The following is a 16,499-nucleotide window of genomic DNA, read 5'->3' as shown; positions in this document are numbered from 1 at the left end:
CTATGTCCCTTTCTCTACCCAATAAAAACTTAACCTCAGAGTTTCCATCCAAGGAGATGGAAGTGGCTTTTGAAGACCAGACTCAGCAAGTTCCTAGAAGAGTGGGGCCGAGGTTACCCTGGTCAGGCAGCCAAGTTTGAGGAAAGTGGGGGGCCCTCAGCTTCAAGATGGAGAGCAGTTTGTGTGGGTCCCCTTGTTCGGCACTCCAAACTCCCTTCTCCAGATGAGGGCAGCCCCAGAGAGAGCCAAGGGATCTGGCCTCAACCCAGCCTCAGTTTCTCAGCAAGTAGTTGCCGTTTGCCCAATGGGCTGGCGTGTCCCCCAGGACACTGTACTAGCAGGCTTCGCAGCCCTGGCAGCCACGGAGCCCTCTAGCTGGAGGACTGCTTCCTGGATAGATGGAGACCCTGAGAGTTTGATGACGTGTTGGGATCAGCTCCAGGCCAGCAGTATCATGCCAGGCTGCCCTTGGGCCCTGCTCCCCTGCCCTGGGGCGCTGCTGAGGCCCCAGGCGGGGAGATGAGAGGCAGGCACTCTGCTTCCACCTCCTGAGGTTTGTGAGGGTAATAGAGGGCAGTCATGGGCACTGCCCACTTTCCCTCCACCTCAAAGCTCAAGAGGAACAAATGGTTCTGGGGAGAATGGAACCTGGACACACCCGCGGCCCCAGCTCCTTCAGGGCCTCTGTGACAAGCAGACGTGGGTGAGCGGTCCTCGGGGTGGGTAGGACAGTGCCTTCTGGAGCATGCATGTCTGGAATGAGAGGGCAATCTTAAGAGAGAGCTGACCCTGGCTGTGGATGTAGGAGCAAATGGGCCTGCAGCCCCGGGCACCCCGAAATGCCAAGAGGCAGGTCCAAGCACAGAGGTGAGCATTTAGAGACCCAGGAACTTGTGCAAACACACACACACAGAGGTGCATATACACATGTCCACAGATACACACACACATACCCAAGTACAGACTTTTACACACAAGCACCCTCACACAGGCACATAGACGCAGATACGCACTCATGCATAAAAGTACACACACAGGCAACACAAAGATGTGTGTGTGTGTATATACACAGTAGCAAGCACGTGGGCATACACACAAACTCACATGCCCAGGCTCCACTCCACTAAAGAGAAACAGGCACAGCACATACCTGCACGTGCACAGACTCCTACACACCCACGCTTGTACACACACACGCACACGCGCACACACACACACACACACACATACAGCCAGTAACTCAAACACCAGCCGCCCAGGCCCTTTGAGAGTGAGCTGGCCAGCCGCTCTTCGCTCTTCGTCATGCACCCTGGGCTGCGGCCTGGGCCCTCCCCCTGCCCCGCCCACCCCCAATCAGTTGTATAAACTCCTTCCCTCTGCCCCTTCCCCGACACAGCCTGCCTCTGACACCAGCACCGCTTTGTCTTGTCTCTGCCCACTCCTGGCCGACCCCCGGTACACCTCGGAGCAGCATGGGTAAGAAGGGGGGCTCCTGACAACCATGAGCTGCCCCGTGCCCCCCCACCCCTGCGGCCTGCCCCACAAGAAGTGACAGAAAACCTGGTCGGGGAGCTGATTAGGGGAGGGAGTGCAGGGCTCTGCTTCACTGCCCCCACCCCTGCATTTCCCAGCTTGGCCGAAGCTTCTAGAGGTGCCTGGGAAGAAAGATAGAGGGACAGCTGGGAAAGGTGACCCTGGGCTCCCACCCAGCTCCCCAGCTGCAGCCTGGGCTAGAGGACCTTTCTGCAGCTGAGAAAATCATGTTAGGAGGTACTTAGGGGGAACTTCTGTGTCTCCGGCTGTCATTATAGGATACAGACAGTCCTGGTTTCAGCCCTGGGCCAGCGTCTTCCTGCAGGGAGTCAGGAGCTCAGGACTTCAGTGGCCAGGTTGCTCTCTGGCTACCCTGCCCCCCGAATCCCTCTGGGAGGGAGGTCAGGGAGCCCACACTCTCTCCCTGGGGGCCTGTTTCCATGCCTCCAACCCTCCCAGTGCCGAGGTCCTCCTTATTGCCCCATCCGTGGGCTCCTGGATTTCAGGATAAGGTGGAGTTTGGGTCTGGTTGGGAGTATTGAGGTCTTTGCCCCCTTGGATCTGGCTCTTTCCTGTGTTGGCAGAATGCCCAGCAGCCAGCCTGGCCTTGGGAAAACCCAGTGAGCTTTCTCTGGGTTCATCTGAAACCCAAAGATGTTCAGAGATCTTGCTTGAAATGCTTAAGACAGTGGCGATGTTCCCAAGAAAAAGGACTGACGTACAGGGGGGCCTGAGTGGCAGGCAGGCCTGACTCCGACTCTAAGAAATGCCACGTGGGCTCCGAGGGTCTGGGCTGGCGCTGACGGGGGCGCCTGTTTCACACACCTCCTTCTCACCTTCGCTTCCCTCTGTCTCTGTTTGGCTTTGCAGTTTTTGTATCTCTGTCTTGATGTCTTGGAGCTTTGAATCTCCTTCCATTCTGTGTCCAGCAGCCTCCTTCCCCTCCCCCCTCCTCCTGTGCCAAGCCCCGACACAGCTTGGTTGTGCAGCAGGACAAGTCTCCTTAATTCTTTGGACGGGGCCTCACCCTGTCCCGTCCCACCCCCAGCCCTCTGCACACCAACCACTGGCTGGGATTTCTGGCACAACCCTACCCATATTTATTCAACCCTTCTCATTTACAAAAGTACTTCTGAATACTTTGTCTTATTTGGCCTTGTTTGTCGGAGGAAGTAATTTTATTTGTTTATTCATTTATTTATTTTAATGGAGGCACTGGGGATTGAACCCAGGACCTCATGCATGTTAGGCATGTGCTCTACCACTGAGCTGTACCCTCGCCCCAATTTTTTGCGGGGGTTTGGGTTTTCTTTTTGCTTGGGAGGGGGGAACCTGGAGCTTGAAACCATGTTTCTGGACTCTAAAATATTGTTGCTGCTTCTCAGCCTCCTATGTCACTTGGCTGCTGCCAGTAGGGGGACCCGGCTCTCTGCTGAGGTCCTGTGCCCAGACAGGGTCGGGGCTCAACTCTTGGGCAGTAGCCGAGCAGCCATGGGACCAGGCAGGGAGGCAGTGTGCAGTCCTGTGAACTCCACTCCAGGATTCCTTCCAGCCTGCAGCTCCCTCTGTGTTTATTCCTCAGCCCTTCCTCCTGGTTGGGCCCCAAATCCCACTGCCTGTTGCCTAGTGGCAGCCCTCCTTCTCAGCCGGGGACTTTGGTTTCTGACTTTCATCCTGCAGATCCACGTGGCTTCTCTTGCCAGATGTCAGGGAACAAGGAGGGCCACTTCCTTGGTGGGTGGGCCTCTGAGCTTTCGAGAGCTGGGCCTAACACCTAGCTTTACAGATAAAGGAAGTGAATGGCGGGGTAGAAACTGGTCTAAGGATATCCAGCTCCTATCAGCCCTGCAGACTTAACTTCAGCCTCCTATACCTTACCAGGCCCTGGGTTTTGTAAGCCAGGCTCTGGCCCCAGCATGGGGTCAGAACCCAGAGGGGAAGAAAGCAGGAAGGGTCCCAGCCCCTGGTTTAGATGACTTTCAGTGAAGGGAGCTGAAGATGCACCACCTCACTGCCCGAGGGCTGTTCCTCGAGAACAGCCAGAGTCTGCTGGCTCCTACAGGCCAGCGCAGCACTGCACACGTGACTGCAGCTTCTCATTTACACCTCACAAAAGCCTACTGTGGTATTCTTAGTACCCTTTTTACAGATGATGTGCAAACTGAGGCCAGGGAGTTTAAGTGATTTGACCAAGCTCCCATGGCTAGTTAGTGACCAGCTGGGCTGGGGACCCAAGGCAATGTCATAAGCACTGTACCACACAGCCTCCCCTGTATGCTGCCTTCTCCTGCCTCCTCTGGGTCCTGCTTGAGTGTCTGTGCACCTTCAGGCCATGTATCTGCCGCTCTTCCCCCCATCCACACACTCATCAGGGTTTTCAGGGGCTGGGCAGTGGGGGGCCGGGGGAAGGAGCCTTCACCCTTCACCCTCCAGAGCCAGAGCCAGAGTGTGGTCCAGCCAACATGCCCCATTGTCTCCACAGATACAAAATGTGAGAACAAGTGTGGGCCTGGCTACCCTAGCCCTCTGGAGGCCATGAAAGGTATGTGTGAGAAGACTGAGAGCCAGTGCCCCCGGAGGTGAGGGGCGAGGTGGGGACTAGGCAGCCAGTGCCTGCTACTGAGTCCACAGCTGGCACACCCTGCACTGCCCCTGCCATCCCCCCACCCTGCCCCTCACCCCGTTGCCTGCTTTCTACCCTCTAGGACCAAGGGAGAAGATTGTCTATCTGCCCTGTATTTACCGAAACACAAACACTGAAGCCCCAGATTATCTGGCCACTGTGGACATTGACCCCAAGTCTCCCCAGTATTGCCAGGTGAGGTAGAGCTTGGGCACCAGAGGGCCTTGAGACCCCTCCTCTAGCCCTAGCCCTAGCAATGCCCTTCCCCAGCTCCATCCTCCATCCTTCTTCGCCCTCCCTGGGTATGTTCACAATGTTCAATGTTCCCTGCGCAAGCCCCCTCACCCATCCCACATGAGCAAAGGCAATGCTGAAATCATGTCTGTGCTGTGCGGCCAAGCTGAAGCGGGTCCAGAGGATCCCTTTCCCTAAAGCACACAGAAGCGTGGTCCGGGTGAGCCCCACCCCTGCCCTCCTCCTATCCTAGGTCATCCACCGGCTGCCCATGCCCAACCTGAAGGACGAGCTGCATCACTCAGGATGGAACACCTGCAGCAGCTGCTTTGGAGACAGCACCAAGTCACGCACCAAGTTGGTGCTGCCCTGTCTCATCTCCTCCCGAATTTATGTGGTGGACGTTGGCACCGAGCCCCGTGCCCCGAAGCTGCACAAGGTGCATTCTCTGCCCTCGCCAGCTCAGGGCCCCTAATGAACCCACCCCCACCAGGCAGCTTATGGGCAGGAAGCCACCCCTAAGGCAGCTGCCTCCAGCTCTTGCATAGGGTCTGGGCTCAGCCCCAGGGAGCCGAGTTAGATTTTGGAGGAGAGTTACCAGGCCTGCCGGTCGTCACCACCCAGGGCTGCAGTGCCGGAGGGGAAGGAGGAGGCTCTCATTTTTCACTCTGAGCTGGAGAAGGAGCTGTTTCTTTCCCAGACAGTTAGGAGCCCCCAGTCCTCCCTTTCAACACTTCCTTCCAACTGGCTGCTGGTGATAGAGAGTTGACACTGGCATTGTCCCAGCCTGGGAGGAGTTTGTGGTCTCAAAGGGCTGTGAGTACCCTCAAGACAGGCAGAGGGAGAGAAGTCCGAGCTTTCCACCTGGGGATTTAGCAGTCTCTCTGACTCTCCCTTACTAATCTGCAGAAGTTACCAGACTGAACCTCTGCCATATTCTTGCAGAGAAAATTGTGTCCAGGTTTCGAAGGGAAAGAGGGCGGGGTCAGCAGATAGAAGTACTGGAGTAGAGAAGTAGGGAGCGGGGGAACTCCTGGCTCTGCAAGACTGTGACACCATTCCTTACCCCTCTCCAGGTCATTGAGGCCAAGGACATCCATGCCAAGTGCGACCTAGGCTACCTCCACACCAGCCACTGCCTGGCCAGTGGGGAGGTGATGGTCAGTTCCCTGGGAGACCCCCAGGGCAACGGCAAAGGTACCTGGCAGCACTGTAGGCACAGCTATGGGGGGAGCAGATCCCAAGCTGGGGGAGGGATAGAATGACCTTCCAGGGAGAACCAGAGGGCGAGGGCTCACCCAATATTTAAACTATAGTCAAGTAATTTCAGTTGTTTCGATTATTTTTATGAAGATGAGCCTTGAATGATGAATTCACCTACAAGTGGTAGCTGGAACTGTCAGCCATTGGGAATGTGAGCACAGACATGGCCCCAGAAAACATGTACATTTAATATCAGCCATCATGAATTCATGAGCAGCTCTCACAGTCCTTGGGATCCTTAACTGTCACATCTGCTTTCTCATTTATGGCATGATCAGAGCTTTCACATAACATGTCTGTGAGATAGGTGCCACTGGGCACAATCCCTGTTTGACAGATTAGGAAGCTGGGCACAGAATGGTTAAGTAACTACCCCAAGTCAGCCAGCAAGTAAGTCGCAGAGCCTAGAACTCAGACCCAGCCATATGGCTCCAGAATGTGCGTCCTAATCACACTGTGCTGCGTCTCTCAGAGCTTCACCTGTTTCACCAGAACTCGCCATCCCAGGGCTTGGAGTGAAATATCAGTTAAGGTCCTCCAGTGAAGGTTACTGCTCTAGACTCTATTTAACTGCCTTTTCCAGGAGATGGGATGCAGGACACCCCCAGATTTGATAACACTTAGGAGTAGACATCTGGTTGTCTTTGCAAAAAAGTGTCAAAGTGTCATAAGACATTCAGCTGGGGAAAAAAACATATTGGGCATTCATGTTGAATTACAAATAAATATAACTTACATAATTTGCTCTATAAGAAAAAAATGTAGTGAGCAGAATTGAGTTTAGACTCTGGCAGGAATCCTAGACCGAAAGTGGGAGGCCGGGCAAGAGATGTGCAGGATGCAAAGTCCCAGAAGATCTTGGTTCAAAAATTTACCCTGCGGTCTGGGAGAGGGATGAAGTTGATAGGAGGCAGGGGCACCAGAGTAAGTCCCCACCTCCCACCAGGCCCTCTGGGTGAGACCCTTTGGACAGGTATCCAAACCCAGGCCTGTCCAAGGGGCTCCAAGCCCGTTGCTTGGTGCCCCTCCTCCCACGCGGTTTGCCAGCTCCTTTAATTCAGGAGGGCTGGGGGGTGGGGGGGCGGCGGTAGTGCCTCTACCACCTCTACCTGCCACCCTACTTTCCTCCCCACTCAGGGGGTTTTGTGCTGCTGGATGGAGAGACGTTTGAGGTGAAGGGGACGTGGGAGCGACCTGGAGGTGCTGCACCCATGGGCTATGACTTCTGGTACCAGCCTCGACACAATGTCATGATCAGCACCGAATGGGCAGCTCCCAATGTCTTACGAGATGGCTTCAACCCCGCCGACGTAGAGGGGGGTGAGAATCCCCCACCCCCCGCCCACCGTGGGCCGGCAGGAGTCTGGTCACACAAACCTGCTTTCTGTTCCAAACCCGCACTCTCCAGCCCTCTGACTTTCGGCATGTGGACCCCAGACTCTTGGGGTGCTGGTATACGATGTGCTGAGCCCTCAAGCGTCCTTCCTACCCCTCCAGTCCATTTTCCACCTTCTCCCCTGGGCTGTGCCTCAGCTTGCACCCCATGCCTTCCCGCCCTGATCCTGAGCCTGTCTTGCCACCCCATCCCCAACCCAGGGCTGTACGGGAGCCACTTAAACGTGTGGGACTGGCAGCGCCATGAGATCGTGCAGAACCTGCCTCTCCCGGATGGGCTCATCCCCCTGGAGATCCGCTTCCTGCACAACCCGGCTGCTTCCCAGGGCTTCGTGGGCTGTGCCCTCAGCTCCAACATCCATCGTTTTTACAAGAATGAGGTGACATGCGCTCTGGCCCTCCTCCTGCAGCCCTGTCAGCACTCGGCCCAGCTTCTGTAGCCACTGGGCTCCTTTCTCCCTCGAGTGACCCAGGACCCCCTGCCTGACTCCACCAGCCCAGACTTCCCAGGGGAAAAAAGAAGGCCACCTGCCCTGCCTCTCTTCTCTCAGTCCCAGGCTGATTCCTCCCTAAGCCCTAACTGGACATATTTATTCATTCATTCAAAAAATAGTTAGTGAGCTCCCATGTCAGGCACTGTGCTAGATGCTGGACATACAGTGGTAAAGCAGACATGACCCCTGCCTGAAGGGATCTGCATGGGAGTTATACCCTCGCAGGAAGATGGCCCAGCATCTCCTGTCTCCCTGTAGTCAGTCTGCTCTGGGGACACCCAGGTCTGATCCCACCCCACAGCCCCCACAGGCTCACCTCTCTGCCTTCTAACGCCAATGCAGAAAGGGACTTGGTCAGTGGAGAAGGTGATCCAGGTGCCCCCCAAAAAAGTGAAGGGCTGGATCCTGCCCGAAATGCCAGGTGAGTGCTCAGGGTGGGTGGGAGTCAGAAGGTTGGTTCCAGGCCTGGGGAACAAGAGTCTGTAAAGCCTCTGAACCACACCCCCTCCCCCAGCCCTGATCACTGACATCCTGCTGTCCCTGGACGACCGCTTCCTCTACTTCAGCAACTGGCTGCACGGGGACCTGCGACAGTATGACATTTCTGACCCAAAGAGGCCCCGCCTCACGGGACAGGTGGGGTGCTACCAGGATGAGGAGGAAAGGAGGGAGGAAGTGGAAGTCTGGGGATGAGGGAGAGGGAATGAGGCGGCTGGGGGATGAAAAGCAAAGATGGGGGCTGAGGGGTGGTTCGGGCCAGGACCATGGAGATCCATGGCTGGATGTGGGGAACGTGTGGGAGTGAGGGCATCCTGACTGAGGCAAGCTGCTCTTCCGGCAATGTCCTCACCTTCCACCACTGTTCTCCGTTATGCTCTGCACTTGCCCACCCAGCTCTTCCTCGGAGGCAGCATTGTTAAGGGAGGCCCTGTGCAAGTGCTGGAGGACCAGGAGCTAAAATGCCAGCCAGAGCCCCTGGTGGTCAAGGTGAGGGTCTCTCCCCTTGCTCATGGACCCCTCAGATCCATGCTGGAGAAATATGGGGGAGTAGGGCTGGGCAGTGTCTGAGCATGCTCTTGGGGTTTGGGTGGTGCCAGCGAGTCTCTCCTAAAATCTATATGTAACCCTGAGGTCTTAACCTTGATTTTCCCAAGGGAAAACGGGTGGCTGGAGGCCCCCAGATGATCCAGCTTAGCCTGGATGGGAAGCGTCTCTACTTAACCACGTCACTGTACAGTGGCTGGGACAAGCAGTTTTACCCCGATCTCATCAAGTAAGAAGCAGCCTGGGCTCCTCTCCCAACCCTCCTCTCCCAGAGGGGTTTGGCTTTCTGAAGACTCAATTCTTGGGGGTATGGCATGGCCCCCGCTGACCTCTTTCTTCTCTCCTCCCTGTTTCCATCAGGGAAGGCTCTGTGATGCTGCAGATTGATGTCGACACAGAAAAGGGAGGGCTGAAGTTGAACCCCAACTTCCTGGTGGACTTTGGGAAGGAACCCCTCGGCCCAGCGCTGGCCCATGAGCTCCGCTACCCTGGGGGCGACTGCAGCTCTGACATCTGGCTCTGAAGTTCCCCTTATAGCCCCACTCCACATTCTGAGCCCTCACTTCCAAAGGGACCTGGCTTCACTCTTCTCTCTCTGCCCCTGACCCTTGGCAGCGTGTCCTACCAAAGCTAAACTCAGATTGTTGAAACATATTTAGCTGTGTCTCCACTTATTCACCAATGTTGCCAATCACTTACTGTGCTGTTTTTACACGAGTTCTTGGAAATTATCTCAGAAATAAACTGGTGAACCCCTTCCTGAGATGACTTTATCTTTGGGGCACAGAGCCTGTGGCTCCTCTTCTGCTGACCCTTTGTATTTTGCACAGGAAAGTTCTGAAGAGGACTCAGGGGTGGGGTGGTTATGACGACTCATTCCCGCCACTGATTATGAAGCTAATGATGCCAACATCTCGCTTCTACGGCCAGATAGAGCCTGGAGGTTTTGGAGGTGGTTGTCACAAGGAGAGCTGGCGGGGAGAAACTGTCAGTTGGTGTTCCTAAACTTTATGATCATTACTTTTTAATTTGTGCTTTCTTTTAGTGAATCTAAAATCTCACCCATCACCCCCAGGAGAAAACCCCCCCCACATACAGGAGACACCCTAGACCCCTGACATAGATGGTGCAGTTGCCACCGCTGGTAGCGATGTTGGGAGAAAAATCCCCACTGACTCCCAGCGCCTAGCTTGGCCATGGGCATACAGTATGCCTTAACGGATAAGTGAATGTAAAGGAGGTACTGGGGATGACTGAGTTACAGGGAGACTTGGCATTTACGGAGTCTTACCAGAAGCCTCTCCTAGGTTTCTGCCCTGTCCTTTTCAATAACCAAACTTCAGAAAGAACTTGCCTTGGGATAAGAAAATAGTTGACGAGGAAAAGCCCTTTATAGCATTTCAGCTAGTAAACAGGGGGCGGGTGTCAGGAGCGCTAGGTCCTGGTGAGTCACTGCCCAGCAACCCTAGGTGATAAGGATCTGGGGGCTGGCCCTCTGAGGAGGGGTCGCCATCAGCTCCCCCGGCATGGGAGCCGCCTGTGGCAGCCGGGTATCACGTACTCTCGGACACTAGGACATCAACCGCTGCCCTCTAACTAACACCCTGAAGCCCTCCAGCCCCGACGCAAAAATAAAACAACAACAACAAAAAAACAGTGACCTTTCTGAGCCGTTGATGGTGGGTTGGAGCCGCCTGAGCCACCAGTCCTGCGCCGAGATTCTTCAAAGCCTTAATAAGAATGTTTAGATCCCCATGAAGCCCTACTATACTCAAGTTTACTAGGAGATTTGGGTAGGAATGGGGTTGATGGGCTTCAATGTTTATAAAATCAGGAGTGCTGATAAAAGAAAGCCTTGAAATCTTCCAGTCCTGTGCCTACTCATGGTCACCATTAACCAGCTTTATGTGGATGGAACGTCAGTCTGGCTGCACTGCACGGGAACGTGGGACATCGTGTTGACTTGTAGACGGGCTGCCACCCTCAAGCATGTGAGATCCACATACAAAAATGTCAAACAAACAAGCAAAACAACAAAGACCATCAAAAAAGCAGAATTTCAGCTAATAAATTCAGGAGGAATGATAGAATTTGGATAGCACACATTTGTAACCTCAAATGACAATTGGATCTAGGCAATGATCATCAGTGGCTGCTAAAACCATTAAATTGGGGGGAGGATATAGCTCAGTGGTAGAGCGCATGCTTAGCATGCACGAGGTCCTGGGTTCAACCCCCAGTACCTCCATTAAAATAAACAAACAAACAAACCTAATTACCTCCCCCCCACAAAAAAAATAAATAAATAAAATTAAGAATTAGAAAATAAAAGCATTAAATGAAAGACTGGAATAGGTCTTCATAATGGATAGATCAGATGACAAAACTTGAACACAATAATCAATCTTTACATAACAAAAAGAGAGACAGCCAGACATTACATGCCTCCTAATATGGTATAATAGGAAGGACACTGCCTGTGAAGAATTCTTGCCAAAAAACCAAAATGAATCTGATCAAGCCCTTAGAGCTCAGAGTTTACAGGAAATACAGCAGACAGAAGAACAAGTTTTAAAAGCTTAAAAACACCATAAAGATGCAATCATAAAAATTCAGAATGTGGGAAATTCTATAGAGCAAATGATCTGTTTCTTCAACAAATAAATTGAGAGAGAGAATAGAAAGATTTAAGAAGCACATCAACCAAAACCAAGTGCAATACAGTGTGTGGACCTTGTTGGTATTGATTTGAACAGAAAAATACATTTTTTTTTTAGAAAATTGGAGAAATTTAGACACCAAATGGATGTTTGATGATAATAAGAAATTATTTTTCAGGCATGATAATGGCATTGGGATTATGTTAGAAAGAGTCCTTATTTTTAGTCATACTGAAGTATTTACATAAATACTGAATTATTTACAGATCTAATGATATGATGATTGTCTGTATCAAAATAATCTAGAGCGAGTAGGTTGGAGAGTAGAGGAAGCACAGATAAAACAAGATTGACTACATGTTGGTAATTCTTAAAGCAAGATGATGCGTATGTTTATGTAGGGGTTATGTTCTTCCTTCCTCTTTTCTATATTTGAAATTTTTTCATAAAAAAACTTAAAAAAAAATAACCTCCTCACCTGCTTTCTGATCCTGGCCTCATCTCACTATTTCTGCCCCTACATCACTGAAATAGATGCTCCAAAACTAAGAGAGGCTCTCTCATCACAGATGACCCAGCCACCAGCAATCTGTGACCTAGTCTTCCCTAATCCCTGCTGTACCCACCATGACGGACCTCGCTCTGCTGTACTCACAAGGATTCTACCCCATGGCCCAGCATTAGGCAATGCCAGCAAGAGTGGAAAAGCTGAGCTTGCCATGTGAAGAGTCTAGTGCATCATCTAGGATCACCTGCCAGCACCACGGTCAGCTTCACAAGTTGGCCTATGAGACGGTCTGGAAGAGTTTGCTGAGCTCACGGACACCCCTCCTCCCAAAAAAGCTGTAGCCCCAGTCTACCATGATGAAAGATGTGCGAGTACTGGGAAGCATCCCCCCAGTGTTGGCCCTTTAAGCATGATTGGCCCTCCCACACACTGCAATTGGGTACATCTGCAAAGGCAACTTCAGGCAATTGCCATCATCTCAGGGACTAGTGAGGATCATCCTCCTTCTTGCATTTGCCAAGTGTTTGATTGCCTGGCTCCATGCTCTAAATATCTGCTCCTGGCCATTCTCCAGCACGCTATTAGGAGTCCCTTCCCTGCCTTACTGATTCTGGTTCCTAGCAGACTTTCTGCTCTAAATACTCCCTGACTCAGAGGAATAGGTACAACATTTTGTTAAATAAAAAAGTAAGTTGCAGATATATATATATATATATATATATATATATATATATATATATATATATATATGTATCATATAATCTTCACTTTTAAGAAGAAATTCAACAAAAACCTCTATTTAGGTGGTCTTGAATTTGTAAAGAACATGGGTGTGGGAGGATACTTACAGATCATACAACCTCAGAGGGGCTGAGGGCTTTTTATGGAACTTGACAAGCTGTTTCTAAAACTAATCTGGAAATGTAAATGCATTGTGTTCCAGTTATCTATGGCTGTGTAACAAACCACCCCAAAACTTAGTGGCTGAAAGCAATGGCCACTTTAGTTTTGCTCACAGATCTGTAATTTAGAAAGGGCTCTAAGGAAACAGCCTGTTTCTATTGCACTCTGTCTGGAGCAGCTGAAAGACTAGGGGCTAGAACTGTGTGACAGCTCGCTCACTCATGTCTGATGATTGATATGGACTGTCACCTGAGACCTCAGCCAGGGCTATGACCCACACATGGCCTTTCCATGTGGCTGCTTGGCTTCCTCACAGAATGGTTGCTGGGTTCCCAGGGTGAGTGACATGAGGGAGAGCAAAGAGGAAAGTATATCATCTGCTCTAGCCTAGACTTGGAAGTCCTACGGCATCACTTCTATCACATTCCATTCACTGAGATGGTGACCAAGGCCTTCCCAGGTTCAAGGGCACAGGAAACAGATCTCCCCTCTTGATGGAGAGGTGGCAAGGTGCTAGAATAGTATGTGGAACCAGAAACAAAATTTTAAAAAATGAAAATTACTATCATAAAATAAAAATAAATGAATTCACTATCATAAAATTAAGAATATAAGTTACCTATGGTGGGCAAGGGAAAAGAGGTTTAGGAATGATTTGTTAGAAGCCAGTCAATGTCTTCCATAGGAGCTAATTTAATTTGTTTGTTTCCCAAATGGATGGCTAGTTATATCAAAATATTTGTGATTTCCTTTTTATTATAGCTGTTTCCTCTAATGGTTTTATCATATGTTAAGTTCCCTTTTATAGTTGAATCTACTTCTGGACCCTTTTCTGTCAATTCTATTTGTCTAATCCTCCACCCGTAACACAGTTTTAATCAATGTAATTATATCCTATGTTTTGATACCTAATGCTGAACATCTTCCATTATTAGTTTTGTTAACTTGAAAAAAAATTTTTCCTACATACAGAAGACTGTATTTTCCAAATGTGGGCAAAATAACATTTCTGCCAATTTATTAGTGTGTATGAAATGGTATCTTGATGTGGTTTTAATTCTTTTTTTGGTGGGGGAGGTAATTAGGTTTATTTACACATACATATATATGTGTGTGTATATATATATATATATATATATTTTTTTTTTTTTAATGGAGGTACTAGGGATTGAACCCAGGACCTTGTACATGCTAAGCACACACTCTAACACTGAGCTATCCCTCCCTCCTTGATGTGGTTTTAATTTGCATTTTCTTTATTACTATAGACAGTGAACAACTTTTCATAAGTTTATGAGCCATTTCTGCTTCTTTTATGAAATTCCTGATCATTTTCTCTGCCCATTTTTCTATTTGATTGTTTATCTTTTAATTTGTAGGAGGTCTTTATAAATTCTAGGTAAAAATCCTTTGTCAGTTATATGTCTTGAAAATATCTTCTCCCAATTTCTAGCTTGACTTTGGACTCTTTTATAGTGGTTTTTAAAATAAATTTAAGTTTTTAATATTAATGTATCTAAATTTATCAATATTTTCGTTTATGGTTTACATTCTTGTGTTTGTTTAAGAAATTCCTCTGGGAAGGGTATAGCTCAAGTGGTAGAGTGCATGCTCAGCATGCACAGGGTCCTGGGTTCGATCCCCAATACCTCCTCTAAAAATAAACTAATTACCTCCTCCCCTCAAAAATAGATAGATAGATAGATAGATAAATAAATAAATAAATAAATTCCCTCCCAATGTTAGTAGGCAATGCATATAGTGCCGAAGAGCAAATTCTGAATCCAGACAGCCCAGCTCAGACCCTGGCTCCACCACTTACTATGTAGCCTTCGGCAAAGTATTAATCTCTCAATGCCTCAGTCCTCTCATCTGTAAAATGGGATAACCAAAGTACCTATCTGAGAGTTGCTGTGAAATAAAAAGATAACATATGTGAGGCCCTTAGAGCAATCTTCAGCACATATTAAGCTCTGTATAAATACTTGCTGTTATTATGATGATGCTTATCAGATAATTTTTATTGTTACTTCTCAGGGCAAGGACCATCATACCTTATTCAGTTTTGTATCCTCAGCTCTTAGCACAACACTTGGCATAAATGCATAGTTAGTTGTTTATTTTTCCCATCTCTAGCGTCCTCCCCATTCAACTTCACCTTTCTATAGAGCTATCAAAATAATCTCCCTCACATATCTATAATAGTTTCTCTCCTTTTATTAAAGCTTCCAATTATTCTCTACTACTTGCAAATTCTTAAGCCACCATAATTTGCCCCAAATTCTTTTTCCAGTCAAAGTGTTCTATACTCTCCTTCATACTAAACATACTAAACATACTACAACAGTGGTGTTTGGGGGTATCTTTCCATCAGTCTATACCTATATTTGTAGATGAGCATCTGCAAATCTGTATACGTGCAATCTAGGGCAATGTTCAAGAGAATGGGCTTTGAAGTCAGACCGCCTGACTTTGGATCCTGATTCCAGCACTTACTACATATGTAACTGTGGACAAGTCCCTTTGCCTCTTCAAATCTGTTTCCTTGTCTATAAAATGGAGACAATAATAGTTCCTACTTCAAAACGCTTTCAATGAGGTCTTTAATATTTACTATGGTGTCTGGCACACAGTAAACACCAAATAAATTTTAGCTGTTACTAGAAAACTTTCTTACCAATATATCCTTATTTCCCCAACTCTGCAGTCTCCTGGTTCCCCCAGTACCCACAGAAACTGGTTGTAAGGAAATGGAGGCTGTAAAGGGGGATGGTAATGAAATCCAGCAACACTGCTGTTCTCTTTACAAAAGTGCAGTGATGATGAGAATGGAGAACGTATAAATCAAGATTACAAATATAGTTTTGGGTATAACATATCTGCTGTGCAAAACAAAATACTGTACATCCACTCAAAGGGTAGTTAACCTGGAGTCCTTGAGCTCTGAAATTAGAGGCACCACTTGGTCTGCATATGCATTTTTCTTGACAGAGGGTTCATTGCTTTCATCTGATTCATGACCTTAAAAAAATCCTTAACTAAGAGGGTTAAGAACCTATGACTTTTCAGTACAATGTTTTCTTTTTTAAAAAAAAACATTTTTTATTGATTTATAATCATTTTACAATGTTGTGTCAAATAGTACAATGTTTTCTGAGAAGAGAAAGTTCATGTGGGCATCCAGCATCCCCTGGGGGAGTCAGTCAAAATTCCAGTGTTCACTGAATGCAGAGCCATGTGAATGCAAAGGCATTAGCAATTCTTTGGAAGGAAATAAAAGTACGTACGGGAAGACTGGGAACAGTGAGGGCACTTTAGCTGAATGTGGCACAGCTGTTGAGGTTTGGAGGCCTCCACCAATGAGGAATGTGGGCCAGTGTCTGCAGGTTTGTTGTAAGTGTCCGTGTGCGTGTGGTGGGTGGTGGGCGGGTGGGGGAATGGTTCAACTTGTTTTTCATCAAAAAAGGGTTATGTGAGCTTACAGCGAACTTCCATCACTGCTACCTATAATTTTCTAATTATTTCATCATCCATTGAGTCTTTTCTTCCAGTAGCCCTGACGACCGAAGGCAAAACTGAAACACGGAAAGAGAGAACAAAACGAAAAGAAAGCTGCAAACGGAGCCGAGTGCCCTGTCTTCCGTCCTGCGGTCCCTTTAAGAGAAGAACGTCTTGGGACCGGCAGTCCCAACCGACCCCAGTTTTAACCGAAACCTAACCCGGACTTCCCCCTCTTGACTCAAATGAGACCAACTTTGGATTTTCCCTCCCCTATTGACCAATCAGATTCTGTTACCAGGCAGACTTTAGCTGCCACCGGTGCGAGCCCGGCGCCTTCTGTC

General features: G+C 49.1%; 1 protein-coding gene and 1 pseudogene across 1 annotated transcript; both read left to right on the top strand.

Moving 5' to 3' along the window:
- The first annotated feature begins 1,353 nt into the window (after positions 1-1,353).
- Positions 1,354-9,346, top strand: SELENBP1 (selenium binding protein 1). Its single transcript, XM_031436424.2, has 12 exons — positions 1,354-1,476; positions 4,016-4,075; positions 4,239-4,351; positions 4,644-4,829; positions 5,467-5,587; positions 6,791-6,973; positions 7,250-7,428; positions 7,885-7,963; positions 8,057-8,178; positions 8,437-8,529; positions 8,697-8,815; positions 8,947-9,346. Exons 1-12 carry the CDS (start codon positions 1,473-1,475, stop codon positions 9,107-9,109), a joined length of 1,422 nt encoding a protein of 473 aa, XP_031292284.1. The 5' UTR covers positions 1,354-1,472; the 3' UTR covers positions 9,110-9,346.
- A 916-nt stretch (positions 9,347-10,262) lies between these two features.
- LOC105103235 (ATP synthase subunit ATP5MJ, mitochondrial-like) lies at positions 10,263-10,483 on the top strand (annotated as a pseudogene).
- The last annotated feature ends 6,016 nt before the right edge of the window (positions 10,484-16,499 follow it).

Source organism: Camelus dromedarius, chromosome 23, assembly GCF_036321535.1.
Source record: "Camelus dromedarius isolate mCamDro1 chromosome 23, mCamDro1.pat, whole genome shotgun sequence".
NCBI classification, from domain to species: domain Eukaryota; kingdom Metazoa; phylum Chordata; class Mammalia; order Artiodactyla; family Camelidae; genus Camelus; species Camelus dromedarius.
The sequence above is the reverse complement of the archived record's forward strand: the minus strand, read 5'-3'. Positions and strand labels throughout refer to the sequence as shown.